Genomic DNA, 16,112 nt, shown 5'->3' with positions numbered 1-16,112 from the left:
GCCACCCTGAAAGGCATTCGAATCATGGCCGTCCACTCAAATACCTGTTTCCCTCTACAGGTTAATGACAAAGTGGACTCCACTGCTTTGTTCCAAAAATCCATACGTGGATTGTAGTGACAGACACAGTTACTGTTTTTCATCCATCGATACAGAGATCAGCAGGCTGCGCGCGCTCTCTCTCTCTCTCTCTCTCTCTCTCTTTCTTCTGACGGACTCCGACTGTCTGCTCCAAAAACGTCATTATGTCCTTATCTTCTGTTGTCATCACACACACACACCACTGTGCTCTAAAAGGGACATTCACCAATAGTAAACTAATCTGTAACTTTTAATGTGTAATTTTTAATATTATTCTATGAAACAGCAAGATATTTTGTAAGAAGATTGAGAGGCTATTTGATCCAGAGTTCAAGGACCCGGACTCTCCAGGGAGTGCTCATACACTGTACAGGTATTCCACGAAAATCTTCAAATGAATTTTGAGAAATTGTTTAAACTGTTAGTCCTGACTACTGAGAATGTCATGCGGTGTTCGTGTCTTTTTCAGATGTAGTTTGTGTAAGAAACTTCTTACCAAAGAAACTGAGAAAATGCTTCCTTGTTTGCCTGTGAAAATAAATATTGACCTACGTGGAAATATAATATACTTGCACAACAGGTAACTTTTGAATTATTATACAAATTCTTGAGCTGGAGATTAACAATTACAGCAGAGTTTATCCATAAGAATTAAACATTGGGATTTCTGGTTATCTCTTTGATACTTTTACTCTGCACATCACTTTAATTCCCTGTAACACCTTCCAAAAAAAAAATTGATGCAAAGTTGTAACTGACCCCAACATTCTTCCTGGTATTGAAATTCCTGTATTTTCCGATGATCAGTTACTCTTGCTGCTAAATTTTCTCAATTTATTATAAGAGTAAAGTTAACCAGAATATTTTCAAATTTTTAAGGGACAAAAGCTGGGATGTGAATGAGTATCTTGATAGTCTCTTTGAAGACTTGAAGTCTTGGCAAGATGTGTATTGGCGTTTATGGGGAACTATAAATTGGCTGCCCTGTACAAGATGTAAAAAAGTAAGTTTTCATATTTAAATTTTGATGCTGAATTTTAAATACAAAAAACCTAAAAATAACATATTAGAAGTGGAATTTTTAACCTATTATACAAGCTGATTTTAGTCAATTTTCTGTGTTTTGGTGAAGGAATGCATTTTAATTGACAGATAATGGATTTATTCAACAAAAAAGAACTGCTGTAATGAAAGGCTAGCTGTACTAAAAATGGATCAATCGCCCAATTTGAATGATTTCCTGGGTGCTGTGAGCGGCATAGGTGGAAATTATCAAGGTATTGGCTACCTTCCTCCAGCATCTGTAGATGTAGGGCTGGTGCACATGGACTGGGGAATTGAAGATGCTACCTATTTGTTCAAAAAATGGTGCAATAAAAACACAAATCACAGGCCACTTATTTTTACCTTACTTGTGGGAAAACTTTTAAAAAGTGATGAGAACACTTGACCACCAGGGGATTAAGTGAGGAAAGCCAGTATGGATGTAATATAGACAAATTTATGTAATTTTTTTTTCTGTTGAATAACAGAGTTGAGGGATCTCTGGTCAATGTGGTGTATATGGACTTTCAAAGGCCATTAATAAAGTGTTGCATAGTATGTTTGTCATCATGATTGCCGACCCCAAAAAAAGGGGCAGTAAACAAAGAAATTTCACTAAGTGACAGGGGTCAGAGTAATAATGAACAGTTTATTTTCAGACTGGAGGAAAGCGTTCAGTGGATTTCCCCAGGACCACTATTTTCCCTAAATTAATGGCTTGGACTTAGGGATATAGATGCAATATCCTAATTTACAGATGGCACATAACTTGGAAAAGCAGTGAGCTCTGAAGACGATTATAATAACTTCCAAGGGATATTGACAGGTGAATGGAATGGGTGGATTGGGCAGATGAAATTTAATTGGGGCAAAAAAATGTGAAGCAGAAACAATGAGGAGAGGGAACATTAACTAGAAGGTGGAAAGCGTCCAGGCAGATAGAGATCTAGAGATATACAGAAATTGTGGAAGGACATAGGGCAGTTTGAGAAGTTGATTTAAAAAAAATACAGGATCCTACAATGAGAGGTATGGAGTACAAGAGCAAGGAAGTCGTGATAAATTTTGTTAAAGCACTGATGTGGCCACAACTGGAGTACTGTGTCCAATTCTGGACACCATACTTTAGCAATAATGTGAAGGCCTAAGGAGAGTGCACAGCAGTTGTACTGTAATGTTTCCAGCAATGAGGGACTTCAATTACATGGATAGATGGGAGAAGCTGGGATTGTGCTCCTTGGAACAGAGGAGTTTACAAGGTATTCTGATAGATGTATTTAAATCTATGAAGAGTCTAGACAAGGTAGATGCGGAGGAAATTTTTTTATTGGCAAAAGGGTCAAGGAATAGAATTGTCTTTTGTGCTGTGAGTAGTTAGATTCTGAATTGCACTGTGGGGTAGGGATAGCAAAGGTGGATTCAACTGGGATGTTTAAAAAGGAATAGGTAAATATGTGGAAAAAGAAGAATATGGAAAGATGATGAATGCTTCTGAGTGGATGTCTGCTCTGGCTATATGAAAGACTTAATGAGCCGAGTGACCTCCCTCCAGTGCTGTAACCTTCCTGTGAATGAACGTTATTACAAATGTACTGTGTGTTGGTGGCTATCTTGTTTGTAAGTGATGGGGTTCCAGTTGACTGGGAGGGTGGAGAATCCATAACCCTTAGAATTGAGTTGGTGATGTTGAAGTTTATATTTAAAGGGCACGTGGTTAGAGAAAATGTGGTATATAATACGTTCAGCAGTTTGGCCATGCTGCAGGTACAGAAAGAGAGGACATGGGTGGCCACCAGGAAGGGCAGTTAAGGACAGGCAGGTAGTGCAGGAGTCCTCTGTGGACATGCCCTTCTCAAACGGGTATACCAATTTAGAGCAAAAATAGTTTAAAATAAACCGAATCTTTTTAAAATTGGAAGATACTACTTTAAGTATTTTAGTAGTATTTTAATAGTAAATATTTAACTGTTGAGGGGAATGGCTTCTCTGAGGATAGCAGCAGCAGCAGCCAGGTTGTACGCAATACACAAAAATTGCTGGAGGAACTCAGTAGGTCAGGCAGCATCCATGGAGGGAAATAAACAGTTGCCGTTTCGGGCCGAGACCCTTCATCGGGACTGGAAAGGAAGAGGGCAGAAGCCAGAATAAGAAGGTGGGGGGAGTAGCACACGCAGGCAGGGGATAGGTAAGTCCAGGTGAGAGGGAGAAGGTAGGTGGGTGGGGGAGGGGGAGAAGATGCAATACTCTGAGAGGTAATGGGTAGAAAAGGCAAAGGGCTGAAGAAGAAGGAATCCGGTCGGAGAGGACAGTGGACCATGGAATAAAGAATAGGAGAGGAGATGGGCAGATCATCAAGGTGCAGGAAGGGAGCCACAGGATTAAGGGAAGACAAAAGAGTGGGGGGATGAAAAAGAAGGGGTTACTGTAAGTTAGAGAAATTGATGTTGAAGCCATCAGGTTGGAGACTCCTAAGGCAGAATATGAGGTGTTGTTCCTCAAACCTGCATCTGGCCTCAACGTGGCAGTAGAGGAGGCCGTTGATAGACATGTCCGCATGAGAATGGGATGCGGAATTGAAGGTCACCCGCTTCGTCGAGCACCTTTGCTCCGTCCGCCACAACAGCCAGGACCTCCCTGTGGTCACCCACTTTAATTCCACATCCCACTCCCAGACTGACATGTTTATCCATGGCCTCCTTTACTGCCATGTTGAGGCCAGGCGCAGTTGGAGGAACAACACCTCATATTCCACCTTGGGAGTCTCCGACCTGATGGCCTCAACATCGTTTTCTCTAACTTACTGTAACTCCACCCCTTCTTTTTCTATCTCTCCCCCCCCCCCAATTCCTTTGTCTTCCCTTATTCCTATGGCTCCCTTCCCCCACCTTGATGACCTGCCCATCTCCTTGTACGTATAGGCAAGTTTCTGGCACCACCACGGTTAGCTCTGATGCACAACAGGAAAGAGTCTAGGTGAGCACTAATGGTAGGAGATTTGTTGGTGAGAGGAACAGACGGGTGTTTCTGTGGCCAAGAGTGAGGTCAGGGATGTCTCGGACTGGTTAAAGAGCATTCTGAAGGAGGAGGGAGAAGAGCCAGAGGTCATAGTATTGGTACTAATAACACAGGCAGAAAGAAGGATGAGGTCCTGCAGAGTGAATTGTTGGAGTTAGGCAGAAGGCTAAAAAGCAGGACCTCTAGGGTCGTAATCTCAGGATTACTCCCTGCGCCATGTGCTAGTGAGTGTTGAAATAGGAAGATTGGTCAGATAAATGCATGGCTAAAAAGCTGGTGCAGGAGGGAGAGCTTTAGATACTTGTATCAGACAGGTGACACCTGTACAAAAAGGACATGTCACATCTGAACTGGGAAAGGACCAATATACTTGCAGGGAGGTTTGCTCACGCTACAGGTGAGGGTTTAAACTAATTTGGTGGGGGTGGGGAAACTCGGTAGCAGTGTGGCAGGTGGGGAGATTGACCTGAATGTAGAGGATAGATCAATCAAGTCGAGTGACTTGTCCTCACCTTAGGAAACGAAATCAGGCAGGTGGTGAAAGTGTTGGTTGGGGAACACTTTGGAAACAGTGACAACAACATGGTAAGTTTCAAGGTGGTTATGGTAAAGGATAAGGTTGATCCTAAAGTTAAGACCCTAAAGTTAAGGAGACTTGGAGGTAAGTCAGATGAGCTGAGAGCATGAATCAGCACATAGAGTTATGTTATTGCAGTCATGGAAACATGATTGAGTGAAGGGCAGGACTGGCAGCTTAATGTTTCCGGCTCTAGAGGTTTTGGGCATGACAGAGGGGGATGCAAACGAGGGATGGGGAGTCGCACTGTTGATTAGGGAGAGCATCACAGCAATATATAGGGAGGATAGCCTGGAGGGATTGTCCAACAAGTCCATATAGCTAGAAATAAGAGAAGGGTGGTCACTTTCTTGGGATTATATATAGGCCTCCCAGTATTCAGTGGGAATTAGAGGTACAGATATGTAAGTATATCACAGAATGGTGTGAGGTAGGGTATTAATAGTAGGGGATTTCAACTTTTCCCAATATTGACTGAAATTGCCTTAGTTTAAGGGGCTTAAATGGGGTCAAATTTGTTAAGTGCGCCCAAGAATGTTTTTGCAGATGATATGTAGATGGTCATACCAGAGCAGGGACTGTACTTGTCGTCATCTTAGGAAATGAAACCAGGAAGGTGGTGGAAGTGTCAGTTGGGGAACATTTTGGAAATAGTGACAACAATAACGCAAGTTTCAAGGTAGTTATGGAAAAGGATAAGGTTGATCCTAAAGTTAGTCCTAAATTGGGGGACGGCTGATTTCGATAGCACGAGAGGACCTGGGGAAAGTATATTGCAAGCAGATGCTTGTGAATAAATCATCACCTAAGAAGACAGTCAGCAAGAGTTCAGATTCAGAATATTCTGTTAAGGATGTAAGGAAAAGATGGCAAGATTTGGGAACCTTGGATGACCAAGGTTGTTTAAGGTTTGATCAGGGAAAAAAAGGAAGCATATGACAGGTATAGGCAACTATAATCAAGCAAGTCCTTTGAGGAATATGGAGGGTGTGGGTGAGGAATTAAGAAGGAAATATCCTTGACAGGTAAGATTGAGGAGAATCCCAAGTCATTTTCTAAGTGTAAGAGGATAGCTATGGAAAGAGTGGGTCCCCTGAGTGATAAAAGGGGTAATCTATGTGCTAGGGGGTGTGGGCAAGGTCCTAAATAAATACTTCTCATCTGTATTCACCAAGGAGAAGGATGTGGAGTATAATGAAGGATACATTGATTGTCAGGAACTTGTAACTATTGAGAAGGTGGAGGTGTTAGATATCTTGGAACACATAATGGTGGATAAATCTCCAGGGCTGGATGAGATCTGGAATAGATCTCATCCAGACCTGGATATTTAACCACCATTATGTGTGGATAACAAGGAAGGAAATAGCTGGAGCCCTAATTGGGGATTTTTACATCTTCATTAGCTACAGGTGAGGTATCAGAAGACTGGAGGATAACTAATGTTCCTTTATTTCAAAAAGGCAGCAGGGATAAGCCAGGTAACTGTAGGCTGGTGAGTCTGGTATCAGTTGGAGCAAGTTATTGGAGAACATTCTAAGCGATAGGATCCGTGTTCATTTCGAAAGGGAGGGATTAGGGACAGTCAGCATGGCTTTGTGAGTGGGAAATCCTGTCTCACTAATTTGAGATTTTTGAGGAGGTAGCCAAGGAGATAGATGAAAGCAGGGCAGTAGTTGTTATCTACATGGATTTTTACCAAGGCATTTGACAAGTTTCCACATGGTAGGCTGGTCCAGAAGGTGAAGCAACATGGGATCCAAGGCAAACTGATGAATTGGATCCAAAACTGGTTTGGTGAGAAGAGGCAGAGAGTGGTGATGGAAGGATGTTTTTCTGATCTGTGATCCCACCAACACTGGGATTGGTGCTGGGATCTTTGCTGTTTGTGATATGTATTAATGACTTAGATGTGAATTAATGGTTTTATGGATAGCAAGGAAGGTAGTCTAAGGCTACAGCAAGATAAAGATCAAATAGAAAGTTAGGCAGAGCATTGGCAGACTGGAATTTAATCCCAAGTGAAGGTAATGCATTTTGGGAAGTCAAATAGAGGTAGGACATGTAGAGTAAATGGTAGAGCACCTAGGGTTCCATGTCCATAGTTCCCTGAAAGTGCCAACACAGGTGGATCGGGTGGTGGTCAGACATATTGACGTGCTTGTCTTCATAGGTCAGGGCATAGGATATAAAAGTTGGAATGTTGCAACTTTACAAAGCACTGGTCAGCACACTATAGGAAGGACGTGATTGTATGAGAGAGAGTGCAGCTGAGATTCACCAGGATGTTGCCTGGATCGGAGTACTTCAGTTATGGAGAGAGATTGGATAGACTGGGCTTGTTTTCCCTGAGTGAAGGAGGCTGAAGGTTGACATGTCAGAAGTATGTAAGATTATGAGAGGCATAGGATAATCAAAATCTTTTTCCCATGGCAGGGGTATCAAAAACAAGAGGTCATAGGTTTAAGGTGAGAGGGTGGAGATTTAAAGTGGATTGTAGGGAAAAGTTGACATTACAGAGAGAGTGGTTGGTATCTGGAACATGCTGTCAGAGAAGGTGGAATCAGATACAATTATTAGGTTTTGGAGGCATTTGACAGACACTTAAATAGGCAAGGCATAGAAATATACAGTCCTGATGCGAGCAAATGGAATTAGTGTAGATGAACAAAAATATTGGCATGGACATGGTGGGCCGAAGGGCCTGTTTCTGTGCTGTGCAACTTTATGATTGTTAATCACTCTGAAACAAGACAATGGAGATGGAGGTACAGATCAGACACTAATGGAATGGTGGCACAGGCTCTCTGGGATAATTGGCTGTGCATTGTTCCTGTAAAAATAATATACAGGGGCTCTCTGACTTTAAACTATCCTCTCATACATTTTAAAGCAATTTTCAAGATGGGATTATGAATAATAATGTTTTGTGGTGGTCATTAATGACTGGATACAGTATATTCCATTAGTTTAATTATGGGTAGTATTAGGGTGAATATTTGAGAAATGAAGGAATTATAGCAAGTGTATGTAGGAGTGATATGATGTGGGTAGTCTTAGAAAATGGACATTTCTGACTTGCAGAGAAGTCAGCTTATGGACAGTTCTCAGAAACGGAACCCATATGTAACTTGGGGACTGCCTGTAAGTTATTCAATTTACTTTTTAAAAAAAGTATTTGTGGCTTTTATGGAGAAAAAAAAATCCTAGTTTTGCACATAGGTCTGATACGTTTTCAGAACATAAAGTCATAGAGCAATACAGCACGGATACAGGCCCTTTGGCCCAATTTGTACATACCAACCAATATGCCTACCTTAGCTAGTCCCATTTCCCCATGTTTGTCCCATATCCCTCTAAACCTCTCCTATCCATGTACCTGTCCAAATGTCTTTTAAATGTTGTAATTGTACTCTCCTCGACTACTTCCTCTGGCAGCTTGTTCTACATACCATCCACCCTCTGTGTGGATAAACTTGCTCTGAGGTCCCCTCTGATTCTTTCCCCTCTCACCTATGCCCTCTGGGTTTAGACTCTCCTATCCTGGGGGAAAATATAGTTACCATCTACCCTATCAACCCCCCCCCCCCCTTGTGATTTTATAAACCTCTATAAGGTCACCCCTCGGTCCCCTATGCTCCAGGGAAAGTAGTCTCAGCTTATATGGTCTCTTATAACTCAAGCTCTCCAGCCCCAGCAACTTCCTTGTGAATCTTTTCAGCACCCGCTCTAGCTTAATGGCATCCTCCTTATAGCATGGTGACCAGAACTGCGCATAATACACTAAGAGTGGTTTCACCAACATATTATACAGCTGTCACATGTCCCAACTTTTGTACTCAATGCCCCGACTGATGAAGGCAAGCTTTCTTCACCACCCTGTCTGTGTTGCCATTTCAGGGTACTATGTAATGTACCTCTAGGTCTTTCTGTTTTACAATACTTCCCAGGGCTCTGCCATTCACTTTGCACTTTGTCTGGGTTAAATTCCATTTGTCATTCTTTTGCCCACTTTCCCAGTTGACCTAGATCCTGTTGGAACCTTAGACAACCTCCTTCACATCTACCTGAAGTATCAATTTCTAGCATCTGTAAAGGATATTGTGATGGTCATATTGCTTAATATGTTAGACATATGCAAAGATGAGTAATAACATGTTTTCTGCTTGATTCATTTAGAATGTGAAAGAACACTTGATTTTTTCTATATAATCTCTCTTGTATGTATGTAGGTGGCAATAAATTCTCCCATTAGGGAAGGCTTGTATTTGAACCGAAGTTGCATTTTAAAAATGCTTATTTTGGTGAAATGTATCTGTTTGAGACAGTATATAAACGAATATGTTGCAACAGTCACAACTGGGGTACATTGAAAAGACCAGTTACTCAAGCACAAAATCAAACAATTTATCACTAAATACTTATTTTGAATTTGTGTTACAAGATATGTTTATTTAGTATTGTGCTATTTTCATTTGTTTTAGGTCTTTCAATGCACTGAACTCTCCCACTGCCGCTACCACCCAGAACAAGTGACGTATCTTCCTGCAGGCAGTCAGTTGTCCACTCCTGGCTTTGGGTTCTATCCCTGTTGCAAGCAGAAGGTCCTGCGGTTTGATCCTCTTCAAGTAAATACAGTAAGCATGAAAGCTGAGCAAAGAATTTGCTATTCAGTATGTATAAATAAAGGAGCATTCTAAAAAAAATATTGAGCCCTGGAAATTTACAGCAGAGAAGGAAGGCAAGAAGTCTGCTATGAATGTGCTCATATTTTTTTAAAAAAACTTAATTATGACCCTGTTTTTTCCACAAAAGGGTGCAATGTTATCTATTTAAATAGTTTCCTGTAGTTAAGCATTTTATTCTTCAACAAGCTGCATAAGACACTTCTAAACTCTCATCATTGTTTTGCAACCAAAGAAATTTGCCTCTTTTTACTGATACCCATCAATTCACTTTGACCATGTTGTTATTGTGGCGTTCTCTGCTCTAGTGGAAGTAGTCCAAGTTTTTGAATCTTTCCAAATACCTGTAGTTTCTCACCACCTAGAAGCTATGTGTACTTTCTCATTTTAGAAATTTTGTCCATTATGCAACTGAATGTGTGAGATGATTGTTTTGGAAACATTTCTGTAACAACTGTTCCCTATCATCCTGTAGTTCAATAAAATTCACAATGTCACCACTTTAAGTGTGACAGTGCCAGTGACAGCCAAGCTCCATTGGTAGCAGTAGTATCCCTGCGTTTTGAACTTGCAATTTAAATTACACTTCAGTGACCTGAGCACAGTAAAATTCTGTTCATCCAGCACACTCGGGACTTGAGTGGCACACTGGCAGATTTTCTGGACTATTGGATGTTATCCTATTTGTACTCCAACACAATTTTAATTCACTTTTTTAGATGTCACACATTGACATAATGAATGTTAAAGTGAACCCAGTAAGCTTAAAGGGAGGGTGGGAAATTGAAATGGGTGAGTTTCAAGGGAGCATTGGAAATGGTTTCCGGTGAGATGGATGCTGAACCATTGCAATTTCCACATAATAGGATAGTGGATTATAGGCGTTTTACTGTACTTCATTGGACTAATGGACTCTGCTCTTGCATATGACAAGAAAATCCTTGGATGGGCAGTCTATCAACGGCCTCCTGAAATGCCAAGTGGAGAAATGGAGTGTTTCCTGGAACATTGCTTACTATACAAGTTGATATGATGTATTTGATAGTTTGGGATTTATGGCCACCACTGCAATTTGGCTTGTGTGGATTCTGTTGAAGGCCATCCACAGAGAGGTATTTGTCTTCTGTACAGGTTCTGTCCTTCAGTTACTTTTATCAGGAACAATGGGTTTGTGCCTCTTGGAGCTTGTTTCCCAGAGTTGCCAGCTGGCTTTCAGTTTCTTTTGCACTGGTTTTGCCAAATCTTTTTGAATGAGGAGGTTATTGCTCATGCTATTTACCATCTTGCAGATGGTGTTGAAATGCAAAGAACAGGCAGCGAACGGTGGGCCAGTACCAGAGGCACTCAGTTGGAATAGTCCTGAGGGTTCCTGTTACTATCTGCATGGTTGAGCCATATTCTCCAGGAATCATCCCTGCTGTACCGGCCATGCTTATTCCTCTATTAAGATATCTTTTGAAGCATTGCAGTAAAACATCAATGATCTGCTATCCACTTTAAAATTTTGTTTGATCTGTATTTATTCATGATCCTTTATATGTGAATGCACGCGCTTCATGCAAATTTTTATTTTTACTTCTTAGCATTGTGTTTTTGAAGATTTATTGCTGGTGAGCCCGTTGATCCCTTTGCCAACTTTTCTGTTTACTTACCTTCACCAAAGCTTTTCTCATGCTGCTGAATTTCTTTATCTGACCCAACATCTTTGACTCTTTGCTTTTCTTGTATTACATCTAAATGAGTATAACAATGTTGTGTTCACTATTTTTTAATTATTCTATAATTTACAAGTCAGTTATTTTCCTTGTGCCCCTTCTCTCAGCTAAATCAAACAGTGCTTTTCTTCATATAAGTCCAGAAAATGCTTCTGGATGCATTCTAAAAGTATTATTTGTTTAAAAACAAATGCAATTTTTTTTCCATTCTCTTTTGGGCTGTTAGTTTTATCACTCAATATCATTTCTGTTTTGCTTGCATATCTCTCTGAAATATTTAAAGAATCCTCTACTATTTGCTCACCTGTAATAGCCTGAGAATTGTATCATTTCTTAATCCTATCCATAGTTATTTGTTGTGCTGCCGTATGGTAGCATTGTGTGATAATACTGCGCTGGAATCCTTCCCTCCATTAAGAAATTGCTTCAAACTTAAGTCGCATCTCTATTTTAGCCTCTACTCTCTCAATTTTTATTTTGAACGCTTTATCGATTTGCATACAGTCAATAATTGTTCCTGATCTTTTTTAGAACCTACACTCTCATTTTTTTGTCCAAGTTATTTTCTCAACCTAAACTTTCTGAATTCTCTTGCAATTTCCATAACAGTATTGTATTTCACTGTGCCTTTCATTTCTTTTCCAGAGATATCTTAATGCTGTCCATTTAAACTAATCATTTTGCCTCTTTTTTACCATCTATGTTAATCCCTCTAGTCTTCTGTGTAGACTTACCCCAAATAGAACATAGAATAATTACAGCACAATTCAGGCCCTTCAGCCCACAAAGCTTTGCCGAACATGTCCCTACCCTAGAAATTACTAGGCTTACCCATAGCCCTCTATTTTACTCAGCTCCATATACCTATCTAACAGTCTCTTGAAAGACCCTATCGTATCAGCCTCCACCACAGTTTCCTGCAGCCCATTCCACGCACTCACCACTCTGAGTAAAAAAAAACTTACCCCTGACACCTTCTCTATATCTACTCCCCAGCACCTTAAACCTATGTCCTCTTGTGGCCACCAATTCAGCCCTGGGGAAAAGCCTCTGACTATCTACCCTATCAATACCTCTCATCATCTTATACACCTCAGTCAGGTCCCCCCTCATCCTCCGTCTCTCCAAAGAGAAGAGGCCGAGTTCCCTCAACCTGCTTTCATAAGGCATGCTCTGCATTCCAGGCAGCATCCTTGTAAATCTCCTCTGCACCCTCTCTATGGCTTCCACATCTTTCCTGTAGTGAGGCGACCAGAACTGAGCACAATACTCCAAGTGGGGTCTGACCAGGGACCTATATAGCTGCAGCAATACCTCACGGCTCCTAAATTCAATTCCACGATTGATGAAGGACAATACGCCTTCTTAACCACAGAGTCAATCTGCGCTGCCATTTTGAGTGTCCTATGGACTTGGACCCCAAGATCCCTCTGATCCTCCACACTGCCAAGAGTCCTACCATTAAGACTATATATTCCACCAACATATTTGGCCTACTAAAATGAACCACTTCACACTTATCTGGGTTGAACTGCATCTGCCACTTCTCAGCCCAACTCTGCATCCCATCTATGTCCCTCTGTAACCTCTGACAGCCCTCCAAACTATCCACAACACCCCCAACCTTCATGTCATCCGCAAATTTACTAACCCACCCCTCCACTTCCTCATCCAGGTCATTTATAAAAATCACAAATAGTAAGGGTCCCAGTACAGATCCCTGAAGTACACCACTGGTTACCGACCTCCACTCAGAATACGACTCTTCAACAACCACTCTTTGCCTTCTGTGGGCCAGCCAGTTCTGGATCCACACTGCAATGTCCCCTTGGATCCCATGTCTCCTGACCTTCTCCAAAAGCCTCGAATGGGGTACCTTATCAAATGCCTTGCTGAAATCCATATACACTACATCTACTGCTCTCCCTTCATCGATGTGCTTAGTCACATCCTCAAAAAATTCAATCAGGCTCGTAAGGCAGGACCTGCCCTTAACAAAGCCATGCTGACTATTCCTAATCATACGTCTCCAAATGTTCATAAATCCTGTCTCTCAGGATCTTCTCCATCAGCTTACCAACCACTGAGGTAAGACTCACCGGTCTAATAATTTCCTGGACTATCCCTACTCCCCTTCTTGAATAAGGGAACAACATCCGCAACCCTCCAATCTTCCAGAACCTCTCCCGTCTCCATATACTAACTATTAGATTAGCTTGACCTCCATTGTACTTTTTTGCTAATTTTTGGAGACTCCAAACAGTATTTTACAGTCAAAGTACTGGAGTAGCAATTAAAAAGTCTAGTGCCTGAAAGGTCCTTAGAATTAAAATATTTTTAATTTGCAGTATACAGTGGACAAGTTTACTTGACAAAAGCTTTCTGCGAGTTTACCTCTTTCCAGCAAAATGCAGAATGATAAGAGTAGTCCTACCACTGTGCCTTAGTCTGGTTTTAAAGAAAAGTCAATAATTTCATAGAAGCTCGGAAAGACAATATAATATTAACATTTATATTTTCCCATAGCAGAAACTAAGGCAACTATCCAAAATAAAAACATTGTGCTGCGGATACTTTAGCAGGTTAGGCAGCAAGTGTGATGAGAGAAACAGTTGATGCTTCAGAACAGAGAACAATATTGGCAGCAATCTGCATGCTTTTAACAAGTATTATTTAAATTTTTTTTTAAATTTTATTTTATTTACAGTGTGGTAACAGGCCCTTCCGGCCCAACGAGTCCGCGCCGCCCATTTTAAACCCAAATTAACCTACCGGAAAGTCTTTGCAATGTGGGAGGAAACCGGAGCACCTGGAGGAAACCCACGCAGACACGGGAGAACGTACAAACTCCTTACAGACAGCGACGGGAATCGAACCCCGATCGCTGTAATAGCGTCGCGCTAACCGCTTATGCTACTGTGTCATTTGAACAAATTGATAGCACACTGGAGCAAGATACAAGGAAATAATGGCTTCCTTTCACTTTTTTTTTCCCGTTTTATGTGTAATAAATCTCAATTGTAAGTGGAGATTGAGCTAACTAAGAATGTGAAAATTGATTATCTCTGTTAATAATTTAATAATTTTTTTTGTTTTATTTTAGGGTTGTAAACTTCAGGATCATGTTGTCAAATTAGTCAGTCATCTTCGGAATGGTAAACTAACTTCATTATCAATTGGTCAAGTGTACTGTGACGTACTGCAGCACAAGGATGTTGTCTGTGTGCCATTTTGTAAAACTGAAGAAAGGTAATATCCTTGATAAGCTCTTGAGCATTTAAACGTTGCAAAAGTATGCTGAATATGGATTATTTATGTTTGTTTTTACATATGTAAGGATGATAAACACTGAAATTTAAAAACAAAGTCTGGTTACTGTTGCACATAGATATAACTTTTAAATTGGTCTGGACGTGTGAAAATGTGGGTGTCATAGAGTTGTACAGCGCAGAAACGAGCCTTTCAGCCCACTATGTTCATGTCGACCTTTTACCATCTATACTAATCCCATTTGCCAACACTGGGTCTGAATCCTTCTATGTCTTACCTATCTAAAAGTCTCATAGTGAATGTATCTGACTCCACCACCTCTGGCAGTGAGTTCCTGGATTCAACCACTTGATGGGAATTTTTTTAAATTTAAAAAAAACTCCCTGAAATTCCTATTAAAACTCCATCCTCGCACCTTAACCTTTGGCCCGCTTGTTTTGGGTAACCCAACCATGTAGTATTATAGAATTATACGGCATGGAAACAGACTATTCGGCCCAACTTGTCCATGCTGACCAGTGGGCACCCTTCTGTATTAATCCTATTGCCTGACACTTGGTCCATTAGCCCTCTATACCTAAGCAATTCAAGTGCTAGAATGGTTCTGACTATCCACCCTATCCATGTCTCTTTATAATTTTTTATACTTCTTTCAGGTCAGCCGTCAGCCTCCTTCGCTCCAGGGAACAGGCCCAGCCTATCTAATCTCTCCCCATAACTAAAGTCTTCCAATTCAGGCCATATCCTGGTGAATCTCCTCTGCACTCTCTCCAATGTAACCACATCCTTCCTATAGTGTGGTGACCAGATATGCATGCAATACTCCCAAGTGTGGTCTATTTTGTTCAGTTGCAGCATCCCAACTTTTGTATTCTATGTCCCGACCTATGGAGGCAAGCATGCCATATGCTTTCTTCACCACCCTATCCACCTGTGTTGCTACTATCAGGGAACTATGGACATGAACACCAAGGTCCCTCTGTCCATTAATATTCCTTAGTGCCCTATTGTTTATTATATATGTCCTTCCCCTTTTTGATTTCTCAGCATGCATCACCTCACATTAGTTGGGATTAAATTCTATCTGTCAACCCTCCACTCAGCTTTCCATATGATGTATTATCTTGCCATAGCTTTGGAGAACCATCCTTGCTATCCACAACACCACCAACTTCCGTGTCATCTGCAGACTTGCTAATCATACCTTCTACGTTCATGTCTAAGTCGTCAATAAGTTAATTTTATCATCTACGAAAGGAAAATCACCTTTAACTAATCTGCTGGACTTCCTTGAGGTTATGATCAATAGAATAGATGAGGAGGGGGCTATTGGTTGTGGTATGTTCAGATTTATGGAAGGCTTTCAATAAGGTCTCACATATATTAATCAGCAAGGTTATTGTATGTGGAATTGGGAGTACTGATATGGATTGAGAATTGGTTATCAGACAGCGCAAACATGGGAACAGATGTTTTTTCTAAGGATGGCAGGCTGTGACTAGTGGAGTACCCCAGGGATCTGTGCTTGGGACCCAGCAATTCACAATTTATATCAATTAGTTGAAGAGTAGATGATACTGAATTAGATGGGATTGAGGGTAGGGAGTTGGATGCAAAAAAGGCTTCAAGTGAATGTGGACAAGATGACTGAATGGGCAAGAACATGCCAAATGCAATCTAATGAGGGGAAAAATGTGCACAAAATAAAAAAGCAGAATAATTTTA

General features: G+C 41.0%; 1 protein-coding gene across 5 annotated transcripts in view; it reads left to right on the top strand.

Annotated features, from left to right (window-relative positions):
* sanbr (SANT and BTB domain regulator of CSR) overlaps positions 1 to 16,112 on the top strand; it is a 54,394-nt gene that overhangs the window by 24,710 nt on the left and 13,572 nt on the right. For 4 of the 5 annotated variants that reach the window (XM_052011933.1, XM_052011932.1, XM_052011929.1 and 1 more), the window contains 5 exons: positions 368 to 454; positions 551 to 661; positions 961 to 1,084; positions 9,202 to 9,354; positions 14,221 to 14,366. In XM_052011933.1, coding sequence (XP_051867893.1) covers positions 368 to 454; positions 551 to 661; positions 961 to 1,084; positions 9,202 to 9,354; positions 14,221 to 14,366 — 621 coding nt within the window. The remainder of the gene's footprint in view (positions 1 to 367; positions 455 to 550; positions 662 to 960; positions 1,085 to 9,201; positions 9,355 to 14,220; positions 14,367 to 16,112) is intronic. The other variant, XM_052011930.1, reaches the window with a different exon arrangement.

The sequence above is a fragment of the Pristis pectinata genome, chromosome 3 (genome assembly GCF_009764475.1).
Source record: "Pristis pectinata isolate sPriPec2 chromosome 3, sPriPec2.1.pri, whole genome shotgun sequence".
In the NCBI taxonomy this organism is placed as follows: domain Eukaryota; kingdom Metazoa; phylum Chordata; class Chondrichthyes; order Rhinopristiformes; family Pristidae; genus Pristis; species Pristis pectinata.
Note: the sequence above shows the minus strand (reverse complement) of the source record. Positions and strands in the feature narration are given on the sequence as shown.